The following is an 18315-nucleotide window of genomic DNA, read 5'->3' as shown; positions in this document are numbered from 1 at the left end:
GGAGAAATTCTTATTTAATTAAGAGAATCCTAACCTTTGGATCTGAAAAGGATTCAACCCATTCTTTCAAATGGTTACTTGGAGATGTGTGAAAATGAAGATGATGTGGTCAGGCTGCCTCTATTCCTAGTGAAGCTTTGCCATTATGCTCATGTCCACCACCATGAGGTGTTAGAACACACACAGACATTAGCTGGGCTCAACCACCACATGAACTGAAATGGAACAGCAATGGGATGAAGATGGTTTCTGCACCTGTGAGCTGGAAGTCATCACCTGTTCCGCTGTGGCAGTTGGCCTGGTCGTCATCACATTCATCCACTGGGTTCCCATTGGGAGTGGTTGGTCCAGCTGTAGGTGCTGAAATGAGATCCAAGGATTACTGTCTCACACCTCTGAAATGTATTCTCAAGGTTTGGGCTGTTGAATCTGCTAAAGCTTTTGCAGAAAACTCTAATCTGTAGTAAGAAGGCCAGAGCCATGCTTTGCCTCTCTTTCAGGAGGCTAAATACACTTGGATTTTGCAGAATGCACCAGAGTTGCTTTGGTATTTGATCTGTATCTGCTGAGTGGAGCTGGCTGCCTTAGCATTTTATATATTGCTTTCTACATAAACATCCTCTTTCCGAAAAGCTCTTGAATTCTCACTGGCCTGGAGTTGAGAACTCTGATGATAGAGATTTTGCTTGAACTGTTTTTCATTTCATTTTTAAGGTGATAGAGAATTCGCTTGTCATGAATTCTTTTGTATACTTAGTATTGACCAAATTTGTTAGGTGTATGATCTTTTTCCCCAAAAGGGAGCATCAATATTCACACTTAGAACCACATTGTTCTTTTTTAAAAGAGTTATTCCATTTCTAAGTAGCTTCTCAACCTGTGAGCCCTCTTGCCAGAGCAGGTGTGTGAGAGGAGTTGTCTCATATATCCTGAGGTCATGTTACCTGGACTCCCATGGGACTGCATTCCAGAGTTGGCAGGTATTCCCATATCTTTGAATTTGTAGTTGAAAGGTAGCCAACATTAATCAAAGACTGCTTTTGAAGTCCTTTAAATTTAGTTCAGTCTACTTTTTTGTTTTTCAGGCTGTTACTCATTTTTGCAATCTGTTTAATATTTTACAGTTTTCAGGATTGCATTTCACTTTATGAGACTTGAGATAAGGTACAGTTCCCTTGATGTTTGAGAACCATACAAGATGCTGAGAGTTGGGGGCCTCTTCTCTTACAGCTTCTGGCTAGTAGGTATGTACCAGTAACTGCTGCTTTCTCAGTAAAAACTTGATTCTGTTTGTTATTGTGCTTAAGTACAGAGAAGAGTTATGACTAATGTAAAAATATAGCTAAGTTTCAACTATTTCAACTTCCCAAATACATACACTAAAGATAATTCAGTAACTCAGAAACCATCCTGTACACGCCATTTAGATATGCAATGCAGACTTTGTAAAATGCACAGACATGTCTCCTGGGCTCTATTGCCACCACTGAATCAGCAGAACCCTTTCTGGAAATCCACGTAGTTATCTTCTCTAAGCTGTCCTTGATAATATGTTGCTTTTACTATCTTAAACTATTTACTCACTTTACTGATTTTTCTGCATTCCTAATGCTGTTTAGAAAAGAGAAGTTTGGCCCGGGTTGTGGCTCAGTGGTAAAGCGTTTGCCTAGCACGTGCGAGGCCCTGGGTTGGATCCTCAGCACCACATAAAAATAAATGGAATAAAGATATTGTGTCCAACCAGAACTAAGAAATAAATATTTTTTTTAAAAGAGAGAAGTTCCATATTGAAAGTAATCCAGGACAGTGCCTAGGTTAAATAGCAAAATGTAGAAAGTGAATGATTTTTGTGCCCCAGTTTCCCTACTTGAAAATATTTTATTTTCTGTGGTTCTGTTTCTTCGATGTAAGTGCTACCTCAAAATAGGAAAGACACTCATGGAAGGCTGGATTGTGTACCTCATCTTCTCTGTATCCCTTTAGTATGTTCCCCAAAGAACAACTGGCAAAGCAGATATTTAATAAGTCTTGTCTATCAATTTAAGGGGAAAAGATAACAGTCCCTTTCACCAATTGTGTTAAAAAAAAACTTTGACATTACTCTCAGATATTGGTTTCTCATATGACTGGGGGTGACTTCCTCATTTTCTTGAGTGCTTGGAAACATCTGCAGTCAAATCCCTTCACCAACGATTTCTAGCTCACTCACTACTGAGTTGACACTGGCAAACTGCCACAAGGCTCAGCGTTTTCAACTGTCCATTCTTTCCACCTCCTAAATCATTGCTGCCTTCCAGAATCTAGGTTAAACACCCACCTGGTAGCACCAAGCCTCCCTTTTCTAGATGACCACATTTCTCATGCAAAGAATGAATGTGTCTGTAAGGAGGGTCTATCTGTCCATCCCTTCTTTCTCTTGGCATCTTTGCCAAAGCCTTGTCACATGGTCATTCTTGGTTTGTGCTCCTAACGATTGGCTAATTCAGAGGTCTGGGACATGGCTACAGATAAGGAAACAACCACTCAGTAAAAAGTGGGAGATAATGACCTACCTTTAAATAAACATATAGAAAAGTAGCCATGAATTTATTCACTAGTGATTGATAGAAAGCTTAAGATCCTGTAGTGTAGGAAAAGTTTCATGGTATTTAATGTGCTTAGGAATGTAATTACATTTGGTTAGCTCAAAACACAAATAATTTTGAAACCCAAACAAGGTGATATTAAAAAGCATTCTTTGAAACAACTATGAGCATATGCTCAATTGATTAACATCTGGGTACCAACAATAGCCATTCTTCAAGCTAACCTGGAGTAAAAAAAAAATCTCTATGAGGATAGGAAAGCCGGTGTAAGGTTACTCATTTATGCCCAAATCTAAGGCAGATGGGAATTCTAATGCACAAAAGCAGTAAATGTACAATAACCAACTCAAAACATCCATCTCAATCATCATATGTTAAAAGAGAGTGCAGACTTGAGGTCAGTGTGTGCACTGGATTTGTCCTTGTTATGACCTTCATACAACCATCTAAATGTATGTAGTCATATTTTTAAACAGATCCAACCATACTTTCATACACATGATCTCATGTAAAACTTTGTTTCTACGAAATTTGCAGCAGACTAAGAAATTCATCCAAGATAAGTCTTGATGTCTTACTTGTCAAATGCTGCTTCCTGCTAGTAGGTGACAGTAGTCAATATCACAGACAGAAACTTAGATCTGATACAGAACTCTAAACAATATTAAAAAGTCAAAGGACTTGGTAGGTTAAGGAAAAGGGTAATAGAAGAGAAACTGTTTAATGGGTAAGAAGTTTTACTTTGCAGTAAAAGAAATGTTTGGGAACTTGAAAGACATGGTGGTTTTACAACAAAATTATGAAGGTAGTAAGTGTCATGGGGTTGTTCATTTTAAAATGGTGAATTTTGTGTTATGCAAATTTCGCCTCAAACAATTATGATTAATAATCATAATTATAATCAGAGCTACAATTCTATAGAATCTGAGGAGAGTTATGCAAACAACTAGCACAAAAGGAAGATTCTGAAGATGCTGCTTCATGGTATATGCTAGAATGCTGAGCCTCACTGATTGACAGGCAAGGAGATGGAGGGGTCACCTGGATGAAAAGGTGGCAATTTTGCAAAAGCACCATCAGAGGCAGAAATGCATGAGGAAGGAAATAAAAAAAGGAGGAAACTAGAAGGGACTCTGGAAGTTGTAATTACCTTCTACTTCACAGCCCAGCAGCTCCATTCTTAGCCCTAGTCCGCCATGAGTGGCTCTCTCGGGGTAGATTCTGATGAATCGTGTGGAAAGAGGTGGAAAAGTCCGTAGCTCAGGTGTGTCGTAGTTGTTGTTGCCTTCAAAAGACTGTGAAGCATAAATAACACAAGGTATTTAAAAAGAAACCTCCTTTTTTATTGTTTTTCTACCCTCTGCAGGAGAATAAAAACTTTTCCTCTATGTTTTAAGGGTTCTATAATTGAGTCTATGAAATAAACTAACAGTAGATAGATTAAAAGGTGCACAAATTTATTACATGTTTAAAGGTAAAACATGCGAGATAATTGACTGAGTACTCAACAAGATCTAGAAGTTCACATATCCTCTTCATAGGTATGAGGGGGGCAATGTAGGAAACTTAGGGGTGAGTAAATGACTTGGGAAAGATGAAGAGTTTCTTGGAAGAATAGCTGATAACATGTCTGTCTGGGTGAGATATTGACTCTGTTCTCTTCTTCTGTAATTGACCTTACTCTTCCTTAGTGGATGAGATTCCTGGGACAGTATTCATAGCAGCTGAGTTCCTTTGGAAGATACCTCTTTAGGCAGATAAGGAAGTTCAGAGAAATTCCTTCCTTGCACATTCTGTGCCTCAAGTGCCCTAGAGTTTGGGGGATGGCATTTCCTGAACTCTTTCACCTCCTTTAGGACTCCTCAGAGAGCAGAGAAATAAGCCTCATTCTACCACTTTGAAAATGGTGAACATTTCTTTCATAAATGAGAAAGAAAAAAACAAACCTTCTCTAAGAGGTGACAGATGTCATTTCACAGGAACCCCATAGTACACACTGAAGTACTGAGGCTGTACCAGAAACTGAGCATTTAACGAGACATATTTCTGAATGATATACTGACATGCCTTGGAGAAGTAACACTTTTATCACTACCCTGAGGTGGAGGAAGATAACTCAGGAAGAAAACTAGTCATTTCCAGAGTCTACAGTAGATAACCACATTTTCAATAAATACTACAGTTACATTCACTTAAATGAGAGGGTCCTAGTTTTGGTAAAACTTGGTTCTCTGGAAGAGGAGAAATTAAATTCTTGAAGTAGACGATAGTAATTTTTTTTTGGGGGGTGTTGGGGATAGAACCCAGGGCCTTGTGTATGCCAGGTATTCTCTCTACCACTGAGCTACACCCCTAGTCTAGAGACAGTCAATTTAATGGAATGCAAAGGCTACTTATTAAGAAAGTGGATTATTCCAACCCATTGAGATTCTTAAGTACTACTTGTTGGAGTCATGTGTAGATAAAAGACCTCATCTTAGGAAAGTAACCCGGGTCCTGACTACCAAGGAATGCTCTGATTCCTGGTTGAATTGTATGTAGTATGCATTGGCACCCCTTTTGGAATGCATACATGCCTAGTTTGAAGGCACTATGACCCTTTTCAGGAGCTAGGCCACTATTGCAGCACTATTGCTGGGTTAATTTATTTCCCTTGTTACATCAACAGGAGGGTAAAAAATCACTGGGTAGAATCAAAAGAAACTGGAGTGAAGATTAGGCCTCATTTGTTTTTCAAGAAATGAATAAACCTCCAAAATCCCCTTTTCTCCAAAAATCACTCTGAATCTGTTGAGAATGGAAGAAGGGGAGGAAGATTAGAAAAATAAATTTTCTATTGTGGTGTTCATTAGTGTAACACACTAAGTGCTTAAAATATATTAACCTATTTATTCCTCAAAACAACTCCAGGAGGTAAATTCTATCATTACTCATCTTTCACAGATGGGTAAACTGACAGTAGAGTGCACAAGGAATTTGCCTCAGCCATGTAAACAGTAAGGAGCAGAGCTAGTATTAGCACCCAGCCAGTCTTAACTGGGATTAAGACATCTCTGCTCTTAGAAATCATATAGTCTAGACTCCTTATTTTATCTGTTCATCCATCTATCTATCTATCTATCTATCTATCTATCTATCTATCTATTTATTTTTGAAGGAGAGTGTCTTGCTCTGTTGCCCAGGTTGGTCTTGAACTCATGGGCTCAAGTGATTCTCAGTTCAGACTCCCATATAGCTGGGATTACAGGTCACCACAATTGGCCTACATTTTAATAGGTGAGAACACTGAGGTCCAAAAAAATGCCCACGCCTAAGGAACCATAGTTTCATTAATTTGTATTTAGCTGGTGACAACTGGCTACTAGAACTGGTAGCTCAGATGGACTGGTTGGCCCCTAAGGCAGTGCCAGTCATGAATGGGAACCAGACCCAATAGTTGGTCAAGACATCACAGAGCTACCTAAGATGTGATCTTTTAGAGGTGGAAATGCTATGACAAGAGAGTGGAAGCACATACGTGGTGACACATTGGATAGGCTGTAATATGACCAGGGGGTTTCTGAGTTATAGAAGTAAACCAACTGGTCTTTTCCAACTCAGAAAACCTACACAGGAATCTGAGAATGCTAACATAAAGCTGCTTCTCACAATTAGTTTTCTTCTATTATTATTATTTTAAAGAATGTCTCACTATCAGGGTCCTGCACTCTTGATACAACTGCAATTGCTGCCAGTAATTGAGAATCTGACATATATTATTGTTAGGCCCAATTAAGTTGTTGTCAGTAAGATGCTAATTATAATGAAAATACCATTGCACACGTGCAAAGTCTGTCTGTGTTAAGATAACTCCAAAGATCACAGGAGAAAAGCATTGGTATCTATGGAATCCCAGGCTCCTCTCTTAATTTTAACTTGAGCATAGAATTGACACACTGTAAATATATTATAAAAGCTGTCAGTAGTGAGCTGGGAAGAATACTCACAACTCAAACCCATATGGACCTGGACTAATTTTGATAGCAGAAATCTGCTTATGAATTACCATGGTGTTCTGCAACTAATTATATTTTAGAAGACAAGGGCTTTGTTTGGCTCTATCTGTTCCTGAAAAGTCTAGTTAATTTAAAGGGTCAATACCTTCTCCATCATGCACTGTTTGTGGGTAGGAGTAAGGAGAGGGCAAGAGGATTTTATACCTATCAAAGTACTGTTTTATTTTATGAAGCAGAGTACTCATTTTACTTCTATTTAAAAGGTACTTGGCATCCTAAGCAGGTAGCCTTCATTTGTACGATAAAATATGTTTTAAACATCTTTATATAATTAAAACTATGTGCTGCTCTAAAATTGAAGGTTTTATCAGTTTCCTTTTTCATCTTTAGAGGTTTTATTTGAAGGGCATGTTAGAAATCATAGATTAGTCTCTACATAAACAATTTACAAGCTTTCATGGTTTTAAATATCATAGGAAGATGATAATGATGGATATTTTAGGAATAAAACCCAACACATTCAACCAATCTTGAATTGAGCATTTTGTTAAAGTTAAAACACATGCATGGGTTTCTTGTGGAATTCTGTACTCGGTCTACTACAATAAAGTGATAGCTTTAGGCTCGATTGCAGACGCTTGGATTAGATAACAAAGAAGGCAAGCATATGATGCGTCCTATCAAAAGCATATGGTGATTTGTTTTCTGTCTCTCTCAGAACTCTAGTGTTGAAGAACGTGTCACAACAGCACACTCTGCCATTGACAGCAGCCCTAGGAAGTTGCTGATCTGTAGCATATTCACACTCTGATGAAATCATAATGCTCCCTGCTCCTCAGAAAAGACCAATTTATAAGAATCTCCAGTTCTGATGTTTATTTTCCTTTCTCAGTCACCAGGATGAGAGAGGTAGACATAAAAGAGGAAAGAGAAATGGACACAGAAAAGAAAGTAGCCACACAAAGGTAAATATAGCACTGAAAATTTTTAGAACCCACAAGGTAAGACAGGGAGAGATGGTGGAGAATTTCTTACTCTTCTGAGAGTACCAGCTCTGTCGGTGGCCAGTTGTTCTGATGCTGACCTGCAGCCTGTAGAGGACAGGGAGATCTTCTCAGAGCCCCACATCTGGAGGGAGTGGGAGCTGGCAGCACTAGCCAGGGTTATATTTCCTGCCTGAGATGCCTGTGGCCTGAGTCACTACACTACACTTGGTGGAGTGGGGGCAAGGATAAAGCAAGAACAATATTCCCTCCAATAAGCTGAATTTTCTTCTTTTGCAAAGGTCCTGGGCAAAGCAGAGATGGAAAGGATAAGGCCAAAAGGCCAATTGTGTTGGTGTGAGAAGTATCATCAGCTGAATGCAATTCTCATATTGAATACAGAAACTAAGCTGCTGATTGCCTGTGGGTTGATCCTTGTTTTAATCCTAAACCCACTTCCGGGCCACCCTGCAGACTCCTGGGGAATCTTTCCAAGTTGGTGTTGTGTACTCAGGAAATGCAAATGTAACCATCAGCCTAAGTAAAAGTTGATTATGTAAGCATATCTGTTCAGTTAAAGAATTATGCTACATGTTTTTAGAAATATTGGAATATTTTTATCTTGAGATTCCCTTCTGTTTTCACTGGATTATTAAGAGCCAACAGCTTTTTAAAAGGTTCCAGATACATCAAAAATATACTTAAGCATTATTCACAGTAGCTCAAAGATGGAAGCAACCCAAGTGTCCATCCAGGGATGAATGGACAAACCAATTTGGTGAATTCATACAATGGAATGTTATTTAGCTTTCAAAAGGAATGAAATTCTGACACATGCTGCAGCATTGGTAGAAGCCTGGGGACAGAATGCTAAGTGAAATAAGCTAGTCACAAAGGGACAAATACTGTATTACTCTAGTATTGTATGATACTCTAGCCTCCTAGAGTAGTCAAATTCATAGAGACAGAAAATAGGATGGTGCTTGCCACAGAAGGAGGAGAGGGGGAAACAGAGAGTTGTTATTTAGTGGGTACAGAATTTCAGTTTTGCAAGATGAGAAAGTTCTAGGGACTAACTACACAACAATATGAGTTTATTTGACATTATTGAAGTGTACACTTAAAAAGATTAAGATGATAAATTTTAAATTACGTGTATTTTATCACAACTAAAAATTTAAAACAGGGACTGGGCATGCAGCTTGGTGGTAGAATGCTTGCCTAGTAGGCCCAATGCCCTGAGTTAGATCCCCAGCACTGCAAAAACACATAAATAATTTAAAAATTGAACACTTAATCCAGTGGTGGATGAGAGAAGAGGAAAAGACACCAAATAGACAAAGTCGAGTCTGCAGTCAGCCCCAGCTCCAAACCTCACTCTTATCCACCTCCCATCTGAATGTTGAGCTGAGACTTTTCCCTCTAAAGAGGGAAAGGGCGATGCTTTTCCATGTTGACCTCAGGCATCACTTTCCTTCCTGTACTCTTGTTTTCCCTAGAATTGGGGTCCCACTGACAAAATAAGAATGAGCCCTTCCTCAAGAAAATGCTGGAAGTCCTTGACTTACATCAGGGGATTGAGGAAGAACTTCGACGGGGACCTCTTAGTGGACCTCACCTTGGGCTTGCGCTTGCTCTCGTCCATGATCATCTTCCAGTCGGAGCCATTGTTGCTGTACCCTATCTTGAACTTCCTCATGAACACCTTGTTCTCTCGGTGCTTCCCACCCTGAATGATGATGCCCCTCACAATCTTCTCCTCCCCCAGGTCCACCTGGAGCCACTCATTGACGTAGGGGTGGGGTGCAGGCGGCAGTGCCCAGCCAGAGCGACTGGTGACCAGACGGATGTTTTCGGGCATCCAGTTTCTCTCCCCTTGGTTGGATGCTGCAATCTGGGAGTCTGAGATGAGTCCAGACACCATGCCCAGCATTCCAGAGCAAGGATAATCTAGGAGGTGGAACGAAACAGATAATGTAAAATTATTTTATGGGAAAATAGTTTCTAGAAAGAAAATGCAACCATTTGAATAAAGACAGTGTCTTCTACCCATTCATATGTTTTCGGTCTTTGGATTATTTTACATTACACCAGAGCCTTCCCTCCCTTAAATCTTTCTCCTACTTTTATAGAATTTCCTCTTTCTTCATTCGTATCCCAGTAAGGAAAATTTTTAGCAAGACACACACTTCCTCTCCCTGATTATTTTTAGTTCTGCTGCATTTAATGTCAAACTCTGGAGGGTTCAGTCCCATTAGTATTCAGAAGTTACTCCCAGATCAAGGATAGGTGCTGCCCAAAAGAAATTCAGAATTAACCATCAGTTGGAGATATATAAAGAAGCAAAACCCATATTGAGAAAGTTGCTCAAACAAAGATAAAAAGAAGATGATAAGGAGGTGAAGACACAGAGCTTGATTGAGCTTGGAGAGAAGAGGGGAGTTCTGGGAGGTGGCATTTGGGTTGAGTGTTGAAGGACAGTAATCATCTTCCCCCTCCTCATCCTTCTTTTTAATTGTGTTAGGAACTTTCCACCTGAATATCTTTTTGTCATCTCAAATATGCCATGTGCAGACTAAACTAGTCTTTTCCACTGACACTGCATCCCTTTACTGAACCCTGAATTTTAATTGGTGGCATCACCAATTACCTAGTTTCTGCCTGGTCATCTTCTCTTTTCTTATTTTGTACTTCTGTTTTGCTATCAAATACTGTCATGATTTCATTAAAAAAAGAAAAAGAAAAAGCTTGAGGTTGCCTCTTGCAGTTTCTGTTTCTTTGGGCATCATCGTGATCTGAGAAGCCATAGCTAAGGGGCTAAATAATATGGTGGTTGGCCTCCTACACTCTAGTTCTCCATCTAGAGTACACTAACGGCTGTACAGAAATTTTCATGAAATGTTGATTTTGCCATGTCATTCTCATGCTCAAAAATCTCCCGCTACCAAAAAGAATAAGCCAGACATAAAAGGACAAGTTCTGCATAATCCCAACTAATGTGAGTTTCCTACAATAGTCATATTCATAGAGACAGCAAGTAGAATGACCATTGGGGTAGGGAGAGAAAATGGGAATCAGTGTTTAATGGGTAGAGTTTTAATTTAGGATGATTAAAAAGTTCTGAAAATGGGTAGTGTAGTTGTACAACAATGCAATTGTACTTACTACAAATAAGTTGTACATTTAAAATTGGTTAAAGTGGTAAACTGTACATCATATACTTTACCATATAATAAAAAAGAGAGATCTTTAAAATATATACCATGGCTTTCCATTATTTCTAGGAAAATATCAAAAATTTCTATCTGGGTTTCAAGACCTTCATTGTGGTTTTACCTCACTTGTCTATTTTTATCTAAGTACTAACAGCGTATTCCAGTTAGTTCTGTTTTCATGTACTATAGATATAACCCCATCACTGCCTTTGCTCAGTGTGTTCCTGCCACCCCTCTCTCCTCATGTTGACAGGAATATTCTGCCCAGACTTTAAAATCCAGCTTAGATTTACCATGGAAATTTCTCAAGCTACTCTCATCTTCATTTTGAGACATCCCTCCCCAGAAATATGGTGGCAGGTATGGAAAGTAGCCTAGAGCCTAGCACTGAACTGTATTGGTTTACGATTTTATCTACAGCAATATTTTAAGATCCTCAAAGGCAATAAACAACATCATAGACCTTTTCATATCTTCTACACCAACTCAAGTAGCTTTTGAGCATAGAGCATCAATTATTGATTAATTGATTGGTGGCCTAATAACAAAGTGTCCAATGCTTCAATTATTCTCTTTTTAAAATCATACATCTCAATCAAGAACCTGCCTAGGGATGATAATCTACTTTTCATTGAAACAACTCAATTCCCCATGCTAACAGTAAAAAATATAGCCTAAAAATAAAACCTTCCTGAGCAAGAGGCACGCTTCTAATGCAATTAAACTACACTCATGTTATCAGTTGACCCTTAAGAATTAATTACTCAGATACTTTCCACATGAGTTGGACAGTTCAGATCATGTCAATTCTTCAGTGCCTGCTAGTCTAGGAATTATGCATGTAGTTTTCAACCAGGCATGCCAGACCTTCTACCTCACATTCATACAAGGCCTCTCCTCATCTACCCCTTTTACATGAGCCAGTTGAGATGAAGTACTTCCTGTCCTTAGGGAAAGCTTTCTCTCATTCATTCTCTCCACTAAGAATTCCCCCATTATTTTGCCATTTCCACTATCTGATCTGCATAAAAATAATGACTCATTTTCAAATGCCAAATCATTTCTTCAACATTTTGAATCTCTGCAGCTAGACATGGTTTTCCTTCTCTGGGATTCTTCACAATACTTCATCAGCATTTCTCATATGTTGACAATCATATTCAGTTCTTTAAATTGCTGCTTTTTGCCTCCTCAGATTTTAATTTTGTTGAGGGCATGAACCAAATCGTTTATTTTTTCTTTCATTCTTTGACTGTTTTATACGATGTTGTCCTCAGCAAATATTTGTTGAATGAATCAACTTATTAATACAATAAAAGACAGCTGTCATTTTCGCAAATACCCTTTCCTGTAATTCAGTCACAGTATTTGCTCCAGGCTGGGATCTGGAAACCAAGAAAAAACTCAGTGGGGATTAAAAAAAGATTTACAAAAGGTATGTTACTGAGGGACTATGAAAATATAGTGTTAAAAATAGAAGTCACATTTTTTGGCCACTGTGGTCACACCTGCCTGATTCAAAACCAGCTATTATAAAAGTCAATGTTCAGTTGGTAATGGGGACCAGATGTTACCATTTGTAGAAAAACATAATTAACTTGAGTATTGTAAGGACAGCAGAACCTTCACCAGATCAATGCCCTTTTTCTAATGCTGAGCTGGCTGAGGCACAGTTTATATCTCCACAAACCGTGGGCTACTGAGCCACCATTCAGCTAACATAATATTCCTAGTGCAAAGTTGACCTGCTATTCATTCCTTATGTCCACCTCATCCAAAACAACCATGAAGGGCCACCTTAATCTGCCTTTGACCAATAACTATGTTACTTACTTTTAATAATTAGGAGAAAAATTATATTAGCAATTAATTCAATTGACTGAGATGCTAGTTTCAAACTGCATTCTTCTATAGGTAGGCTGGTTCAGATGTAGTTTAGCTTAACTTTACAAACCATTTGGAAATAGTTGCCAGTTTTAGCAAACAAACAAACAAATGAAAAAAGAAAAAATTGGATGCACAGCTAAATAAGAATTTCATAAAAGTAATGAATACTTTAAAAAATATATCCCATGCAATATTGAGGATATACTTATATAAAAAATATTCATTATTTATCTGCACTGAACATTCTGCATTTTACCCAGCAACCTGTTGGGAAAATGAACATTCAATCCTGGATGAGAGGGAGAAAAAAATTTTATAGTAGGGGACTGAGGTGGATATTTCCAGTGAGATATATATATATATATATATATATATATATATATATATATATATATATCTGTAAAATATATATATATATATATATATATATATATATATCTGTAAAATATATATATATATATATATATATATATATCTGTAAAATATATATATATATATTTTACAGTAACATCTCTGTACTTAGCTTTAATGGAAAAACTGAGACATCTTGATAAATCAAATATCCATTTAACCAGTTTTCAAAGACTGAGAAAGTAATAGGTGCTTTTGATGGGAGGCCCTAAATGAGAATAAGCTACTCTTTCCTCAGTGACTTAGCTGCGGCATCTAAGATGGTCATTGTGATGTGTTCACAGAGTAATTTTTAATTTTGTAGATTTTTGTTTTTCATATCTAGTCTGTTAGGATCTGCCTACTCAATAGGACAGGGTAAAAAAATTTGAGGTCACTTCCTTGTTAGAAGGCATGGATAGAACTGCATATTCATTCAAAAATAACCGTAGAGTGCTTATTGTGTTACTGTATACTTGTGTTACAGGTACAAAGGACACAATGGAAAATAAGGTAACCGAGGCCTTGCTTTCATGAATTTTCTAGTCCAACAGGGATACTTCAGTTCTACTCGTTCATTAATCTCCATGCTAAGGGGACCATGACCTCAAAAGAAGAAAATTTTCTGTTCTCATAACCAAGAGAGTTACCTGATACTGCCTTATTAGAAGGTCTCCATGCGAGGGCTTATTCTGGCTTCACTTTATGGAATACCACATCCTACTTTAAATTACTGGGTACCATTTAGTGAGCACTCACTCAAAGCCAGGTATATTGCAAATATGCTTTCATTTAATTCTCCTTACAGCTACATTAAGGTTAATCTTATAGATCAGGAAATGGACATCAGAGAAACAAGATGTCTTTCCCATGGTCAGACATTCGCTAAGTGGACAGTCCTGAGTCAAGCCTGGATATGATTATATACCCTCTATTCATGTGGCCATCACTATATTCTGGCCTCTCAAAAAATCATCCCAGATCAGTTACTTTGAGATTCTAGCTATCTTACTAGAGAGAAAGTATTTACATTACACGAGGGGTCATGTTTAAAAGATAGCACTATGAGCCTACAGGCAGTACTTTATTTGAAAAACAAAATTAGCTATTTACCATAATTATAAAATAGACTATGTTTAAAAATATTAGAATATGCTATTTTAGACATCTATTTTTAAATAACTAAGTCATTTAGCCAGTTTTAAAATCCAATAAATTATTTGCCTTCTTTGCTCACATTCCTAGAATTTCCTCTTGGGAATGTCTTTATGAAAATTAAAAAGGACAACTTGGGTTCAAATAAATATTTTATATAAGTAAAAGAATGTGACATAAACCTTTAAAAGGTTGGAAATTCAGAGTTCAGCCCAACATATCTGGAGTCTTTATGAAATTTACTTCATTTATTGAATATAATGATATGAGATAAGGTTGGAGAAATGGGCCAGAAATTTCTATGTAGACCTCAATTGGCCCTAATCCTACAAATTTATGGGTAGTCTCTCAAATTTGTAATGCTCTGAAATGATGTAGAACTTTCTGACATTCAACTGCTGATCAAAAGTAAAGCCAAGGTTATGTCTAATTTTCAGTGTTCTTTTTTTCTTCTTCTTTTCCAAACCTCTCTCCACCCAATTCCTGCCTCCAAGTCCTTGTACTTTCTAATTCTTAGATCCTAAGACAATAAACAAGTCTGCCTCTGAGATGGAAATAAATAAAAATTTGGTATGGAGTCAGATGTGGTTTTTATTTTCCGAAATGTACTCCACTGTGAACAATGTATTTTCCCCTCATTAGCTCATCTTCAAATTGCTTGCACTTTCATGGAAAATTCTGGGGTTCCTTTTTTTTTTTCCTCTTCAAAAGTCAGTATTTTTTTCTCTAAAAAGAATCATATTAAGAGAATAAATATAAAAGTGAAATAAAAAGTTAAATATCCTAAATAAGTACACTGGTAGAATATTGAAAGATGGTTCACAGAAGTTTGGAAGTTAATTCAATTTTAATTACCTTTGAGTGGATCGTCTACTGATCTGTTTTTAAACTTTGAAGCTTACTATAAAGATTACATTTGTATTGGTTTTTGGATTGCCATTGCTTTTTAAATGAAAGTTTTGCAATGTATTTACTTAAGCAGCAAGGAATTCCAACATTACTGTTATCTACATCTGAATACAGAATAATTGTACAATGAGATCAATGGACAAGCCCTTGCAGCACTGATGACCATGAAAACACAGTAAGAATTCCAGTCACACCACTCTGTCCTGACCTGACCTACTTCTTCCATTACTTGATCTCTTGTATTTCACCTTTTTCATCTCTCAAATGGGAATAATCCACCTATGTATTCCACATTTAACAGGGACTTTTAAAGTCCTATTGATGTTTGAAGAAACAAATTGAAATAAAAACCCAAACATTTATGAGTTGATTTCCAATCTAAGTATTTTAATGTATTCATTCAACAAAAAATAGGAGAGTCTGGATAGTTAGTGATTACAAGGAGAAATTCTCATCAGTTAAATTCCTTAACTGAGGCTTATCAGTATTGGTTAAGTTCCTAGGCCATCATCACTGGGTTTCAAAATTAAAAAGAGAAAGTCAGTGGAGAACATTTCATGGAACAGTTATTTGCTATAAATCTACCAAGTACCCATCAGTGAAGTGCACACCTAGGAAGCAGAGATGGAAGGCATGAAGCTTGTCTTCATGGAGCATACAGCCTAGTGGAAAAGGTACCAGGAAAAAATTTCTGCCACCTGCCAGACTGGGCTTAAATGCTTCATATCCATTATCACAAGTCACCTGCATGGTGTTTAAGTTCTACAACTATTTTCCAAGTGAGATAACTTAGGCTTTGAAATGTAAGGATATTGTACAAAGAAGCAGAATAGTGGGTAGTAAGGATCCAAAGTGTATACTCTTAACTACTAAGTAAAAGTGATCACATTAATACCAAGTTATTTTCCTTGCCTGTGAAGGTTTGCACCAATCAAAACCAGGCAATCTTCAAGCTGGAGCTTACCTGTTATCTTGCAGCCATATACTTCAAATCTCATAGATATGCCAGTTTCCCAAGTCATGGGTTTGATTCGAACAAATCGTGTGATCAGTGGTTTGGGAAGAATTCCAAGAGCAACGTCGGTGGGATTGGTGTTTCCCTGAAAGATCTTCAAGGGAGAAGAAAGGGTCCTTTAATCACAGAAATTTTGTATTCAAAACAAATAAAAATGTATTTTCACAAATGCTTGTAAAAATTATTTACAATTTCAGCATTGTCTATCAAGTTGAAGTGGCGTTAATAACTTGTCATGTTATTTTTCCAAATGATGGTAATCAGAAAGAACCGTGTCAAATATAGAATGTTGTCCTAATTATCTATTCAATTTTCTGAGAGGCTACAGCCTCTCAGAAAGGATGACATTTATTAAAAGGCACATGCTTTTATCTTAAAAAGTGGGAAGTTATTAACTTTCTCAGAGGACTGCAGAATACTGCAGACATTTCCTTTCCCAGGGACCCCCAGAAAGAATGCTTTTTGAATTCAGTGAGCTGTATGGCTTTTTGAGGTTGTAGGTTATGTTCTCACACTACCATAGTAAGTCAGGTACTATCTTCCTTTTTGACTCTGTCCCTTTATAAGAGATTTCACCCCAGACATGAATTAATGACTTTAAGTCTTTTGGAACCTTGGTAAAATTAGGTTTTAGTGGCCAAAGTCAAAACGGAGTTACACATGCTTTTTAACTAAGTCAGCCTTTTCAGGGTTTCTGCTTCTAGTTTTAAAAAGGAGTCATTTTAGCTGGGCACAGTGATTCATGCCTCTAGTCCTCATGACTCAGAAGGCTGCTGCAGGAGGATCTCAAGTTCAAAGCCAGCCTCAGCAACTTAGCAAAGCTCTAAGCACCTTCATAAGACCCTGTCTCAAATAAAAATATAAAAAGGGCTGGGGATGTGGCTCAGTGGTTAAATGCCTGTGGGTTCAATCCCTGGTACCAAAAAGAAAAAAAAAAAGTCATTTTAGTCTAAGAAAGATGAGACACGGGATTGCACATGTAAAGAGTGCCAGGCAAGAACCAATTTCCCACAAGTATCCATTGGGCCATTCTGGCCATGAGGCAGTGGCAGCATTCCCCAAAAGATCTCTGAGGAATGAGACTGTTTGCCTCGTGGAACATTCTGGCACTAGAATGGTCTTGGATATAAGTGAAAGTCTCCATTCCTGAGATTTCAATGTCAATTCTGGGTCAAGGACAGTCCTGTGCTTTGTGTAGGTAGCACGGTGCTTCTCTGTACAACCTCTTAGGTGGCATCATTAAGAGCATGGGCCCACCAGGGGTGTGCAGATTCTCTCCAGCCTCCCAGATAAGTACATGGAGAAGAACTGTGTTTCCCAAAGTTTGCTCTTCTCCCCAGGAGAAAGGGCTTGCATAAGCTGGGCTGGCGTTTTTGCTTCATTTTAGTTGAAGTAGCATTTGACTGAAGGCAGTCAAATGCATCACAGAGCTGGTTATCTGCATGAGCCTCTCAAGAGACAATTTAACATAAGAATTTATCCTAGCCTGTGATGGCCTTTAGATTCCTGTCCTACTGCAGCTTCCCCCTCTGGAAACAATATGTGTGGGAGAATTTTTGTGTGGCAGGAAATAAAGGGTAGCTGCTGGAAGGGGAAGAGCCCCAAAAGTCGTAGTTCTCCTTACAAGGTCCACGAGCCCCCTTGCCAAAGAGACCAGAAGTTGTTTGGGAGTGCTAAGTGCTCATCTAGGAGGTTCACATTTTGCTCACACTGAGGGAGTTTCACGTGGCTTGTGGCAAACCCCATAAGCACACACATTCTGTCCAGCTGAGAGGGGCCTATTGGACTTGTTACTGGGTGAAGGCTGATCTTGATGAGGTCCATCCAATGCTCCCTGAGAAAATAGGAAAAGTTGTAGAGGCCTTTGGCTGAAAAGCCCCAAAATACAGAAAAAAAAGGAAAGGTAGCAATAATTTGACTCCAACTGGATGTTTTTGTTTCATTTAGATTCAATTAAACTGCTCATCCAGGTGGCAAGTCTACATCTCTGTTGAATCCTTCCTTATTTCTTTCTGCCTTCAACCCTAGAAGCCCTGCTGTGTGCCAGGGTGTCCCTAGTGTGAGCCCTGTGAACTTTGAGACATCCCCTGTGAGTCTGGGTGGGCTCTCTGACAACCCCCTCTGAACCACAAAAAATCAACCAGTGGACAGTGGCTGAAGAGGACAACTGGGAGAAATAGC

The 18315-nt window shown here is 38.2% G+C and overlaps 1 protein-coding gene across 2 annotated transcripts in view; it reads right to left on the bottom strand.

Annotated features, from left to right (window-relative positions):
* Nrp1 (neuropilin 1) overlaps nt 1-18315 on the bottom strand; it is a 141534-nt gene that overhangs the window by 22519 nt on the left and 100700 nt on the right. The window contains exons 8-11 of one of the 2 annotated variants that reach the window (XM_027928649.2): nt 16084-16228; nt 9182-9513; nt 3736-3880; nt 256-360 (exon numbers count right to left, since the gene is read on the bottom strand). In XM_027928649.2, the coding sequence (XP_027784450.2) occupies nt 256-360; nt 3736-3880; nt 9182-9513; nt 16084-16228 (727 nt within the window). The remainder of the gene's footprint in view (nt 1-255; nt 361-3735; nt 3881-9181; nt 9514-16083; nt 16229-18315) is intronic. The other variant, XM_027928652.2, reaches the window with a different exon arrangement.

Source organism: Marmota flaviventris, chromosome 12 (assembly GCF_047511675.1).
Source record: "Marmota flaviventris isolate mMarFla1 chromosome 12, mMarFla1.hap1, whole genome shotgun sequence".
NCBI lineage: Eukaryota > Metazoa > Chordata > Mammalia > Rodentia > Sciuridae > Marmota > Marmota flaviventris.
Note: the sequence above shows the minus strand (reverse complement) of the source record. Positions and strands in the feature narration are given on the sequence as shown.